At 34.3% G+C, this 3,786-nt stretch overlaps 1 protein-coding gene across 1 annotated transcript in view; it reads left to right on the top strand.

The window, feature by feature from the left end:
• Positions 1–3,786, top strand: part of LOC106884266 (uncharacterized) — a 107,749-nt gene that overhangs the window by 100,660 nt on the left and 3,303 nt on the right. Inside the window, exon 12 of the mRNA XM_014935548.1 lies at positions 3,411–3,581. Coding sequence (XP_014791034.1) covers positions 3,411–3,581 — 171 coding nt within the window. The remainder of the gene's footprint in view (positions 1–3,410; positions 3,582–3,786) is intronic.

The raw sequence follows: 3,786 nt of genomic DNA, 5'->3' as shown, positions 1-3,786 counted from the left end.
GATTTATATATGTTCAAAAAAAATTGCAGATTAATTTCTCAGTAGGCAGTTTAGCATAATGGTAAAGCACCTGACTGGTAGTCAGAGGGATGTAAGTTCGAGTCTCATGTCTGGCTGCTGACAAATTTTTCTGCAAAATATAGATATTTTATCCTGTTCCTGCTGTTCTCTCAGCATTATTGTGCATTAGAGAATAAATTATTTCCTCATATATATATATATATATATATATATATTAACAATCATTTCTATTATGGGCACAAGGCCTGAAATTTGTGGGAAGAGACTAGTCAATTACATCGACCCCAGTACTCAACTGGTACTTAATTTATCAACCCCTGAAAGGATGAAAGGCAAAGTTGACCTCGATGGAATTTGAACATAGAAATACATGTTTGTATCTCTATGACAAACATTGTCATAGAGATAGTGTCTTTTATTTCCAACCTTCCATGTAAACCTGTCTAGCTATGAGAAAATAGGGATGTTGGCAACAGGAAAGGCATCCAGCCATAGAATGCATTCTATCTGATGCAATCATTGAAATGTAGATGTTCAAATGCTGATGATGGACAAAAAAATGAGGGGGATTTGGTTGCTATTTCTAGCATGACTAGTGAATATTTAGAAGTTATGTAATTGGTTCATTATATAATGTGCATCTGGCATCCTCTTCTCATCAATGACACATTTTTGTTAATGAATAACACCAAAATTAAAAGTAACGCCCCCAACAAGAAATGAGGAAAAATAGATAATGTTTTCTAATGAGTATCTAGTTAATTATCACTAATTAGGCTTTGTTGGGGTGATCCATCAGTTGGAAAAAAAATTCTAAGCATGTTTAACCTAAAATGATCTCTCTCACAGTAATGCATGTTTGCTTCTCTTTGTATCTCATTCTCTGTCATTAGCAATTGGTTTCTCCCTCTCTCTCTATTTCTCTCTCTCTTTCACACGCACACACTTTATCTAAGCATTATCCAAGGGTAGCGGCTTGGTAGAATTTTTGCAGAGTCAGACTAAATGCCTTGTGGTATTTCCTCCATCTCTTTATGTCCTGGGTTCACATCCTGCTGAAATCTATCATTCATTCCTTTGAGGTCGATAAAATAAGAACTATTTCAGAAAAGGGCTTGATTTAATTGAGTAGACACTGTCCACTAAATTTCAGGCTCTGTGCCTATATCAAAAACAGCTATATATATAATTATAAAAATAAGCAGAAAATGGAGAAAACTTTTGATCAACAAACAAACAAATTGACCAATATCGGTTAATTATTTTTTAATACAAAACATAACATAACATTACATAACATGTTATGTTTTGTATTAAAAAATGATTAACCAATGTTGACCAATTTGTTTGTTTGTTGATCAAAAGTTTTCTCCATTTTCTGCTTATTTAACCCTTTCGTTATTGTATTTATTTTGAGATGTTCTGTGTTTCTTTCAATTATTTTAAATATAACCAAGAATTTAGTAAAATAACTACACAATAGACACATTTACACATATATGATATGTTTCTAGGTCAACTGCCTGGTGAGCAATTGCCTGATAGGGATAACTGCCCGATAGGGACAACTACCCGATAGATATCTGCCCGACAGACACGTTCACTCTATCTTTATCTGTCATTTGGGTGAATCTTCCTGTACTCAAAAATTGTATTTTGCCTCAGTTTGCTGAAGAACCACCAGGTGTCGAAAGGCCTTGGCTTTTGTGCCAGCAATGTTGTAACAACATTTGAGCAGTTACAAGAAAATTTGTGCCATGAAGCAGATCCAATCATTGATTACTTTGAAGATGCCTATATCAGTAGAATACGACGGTGTAACAGGGGCAACCCACTCTTTCCTATTTGTATGTGGAACATGTATGACCACAGATGCAATGATTTACTATGAACAATTAATTCCTTGGAGGTATGGCATGACCATTTTCAAGCGAATATAATGTCGAGTCATCCAAATATCTGGTATTTTCTTCAGGTATTGAAGACAACAAGCATTTAATGACATGATCATCAACTAAATGCTGGCAGGACATCAGCCTTCACCCAAATAGGAAAAAGAATACCAGAATTAACAAAAAAAATTGCCCATTGGGCACTTTGTCTGTTGGGGGCAATTGTCTATCGGGCAATTGTCTGTCAGGCACTTGTCAGTTGCATAGTTGTCTGGATACCACAGGATATAATACATACATATATTATCACATGTACATACGTGTATATCATACTGTCATGCTCACACATACACACAGAGTATTGTGGAATAACTGTAGAACGGTGACATTTGAATAACCTGTTCTTGCTAGTTGACTATTCTCAATGAATTCATTAACAATAGTTGTACAGGTGTAGATTGCCATGTGGGCGGTCGAATGAGGAACATTGAAAATTCAATGAAGATCTTGGGGAACTAAAGTTACCCATTGTGACAACTGAACAATTGTCCCCTCCCTTCAAAAAAAAAAAAAAAACACTGATAGACTTGGAAAAAGCTATTCAGTTTTGCCTTTCATCTACTGGGGTTGATAAAATAAATACCAGTCAATTACTGGGTTGATTTAATAAGATTTACCTCCCCTTTCAAATTAAAGGCTTTGTGTCTACATTAGGAATAATAATAACAATAATAATAATAATAATAATAATAATAATAATAATAATAATAATTTTACTGTGGTTAAGGTAGTGAGCTGGCAGAAGCGTTTGCACACTGCCAAGGTCAACTTTGCCTTTCATCCCTTCGGGGTCGATTAAATAAGTACCAGTTATGCTCTGGGGTTGATGTAAATCGACTTGCTCTTTCCCCCAAAATTTCAGGCCTTGTACCTTACTGGAAAGGATTATTATTATTATTATTATTATTATTATTATTATTATTATTACTATTATTATTATTATTATTATTATTATTATTATTATTATTATTATTATTATCATTATAGCAGCAGCAGCAGCAGTAGTTGCTTTTGTTGTAATAACAACAGCAGCAGTAGTAGTGGCAGTACAAGTAGTAACAGTAGTAGTAACAGTAGTAGTAGTAGTAGTAGTAGTAGTAGTAGTCGTGGCAGTAGTAGTAGTAGTAGTAGTAGTAGTAGTAGTAGTAGTAGTGGCAGTAGTAGTAGTAGTAGTAGTAGTAGTAGTAGTAGTAGTAGTAGTAGTAGTAATTGCAGCACTTGTGAGAAAGAGTATTAGCAGGAGCAGTTAAGAAAAATAGCACTATTATTACTAATAGCAATAGTAGTGTTAGTCATAATACTGGTAGTATTAGAACTATTATTAGTAGTATTATCAGCTTTATTATTATTGCTATTATTATTATTATTATTATTATTATTATTATTATTGTTATTATTTAGTTGTGGTAATGCTTGAATGATGTTGTCCTGTTTCAGAAAACACCCAGCCAATGAAAATTCCAGAACTGTTGAAGAAATTCGATGACATCGAGGTGAGGGCAGGTCAGTTGGTGAGGTTTCGGTGTAAGGTCAAAGGATATCCTCCACCACGCATCACATGGTACAAAGATGGCAAGATTCTGAAGGAGTTCGGTAACTTGAAGTTGGGTAAGTATCGAACTCGCAACTGCCACTGTCATACATGTGTGTGTATGTATGTGTGTGTGTGTGTGTGTGTGTGTGTGTGTGTGTTTGAGTGTATTTTTAAAAGTGTGTGTTGTGTTTGTGTGTGTGTATGTGTATGTATATGATATGTATACGAATGTATGGAAGTTATCTTGTGTGCATGAGATATATGTTGTGTTTATGATAT

Source organism: Octopus bimaculoides, chromosome 10, assembly GCF_001194135.2.
Source record: "Octopus bimaculoides isolate UCB-OBI-ISO-001 chromosome 10, ASM119413v2, whole genome shotgun sequence".
Taxonomy (NCBI): Eukaryota; Metazoa; Mollusca; class Cephalopoda; order Octopoda; family Octopodidae; genus Octopus; species Octopus bimaculoides.
Note: the sequence above shows the minus strand (reverse complement) of the source record. Positions and strands in the feature narration are given on the sequence as shown.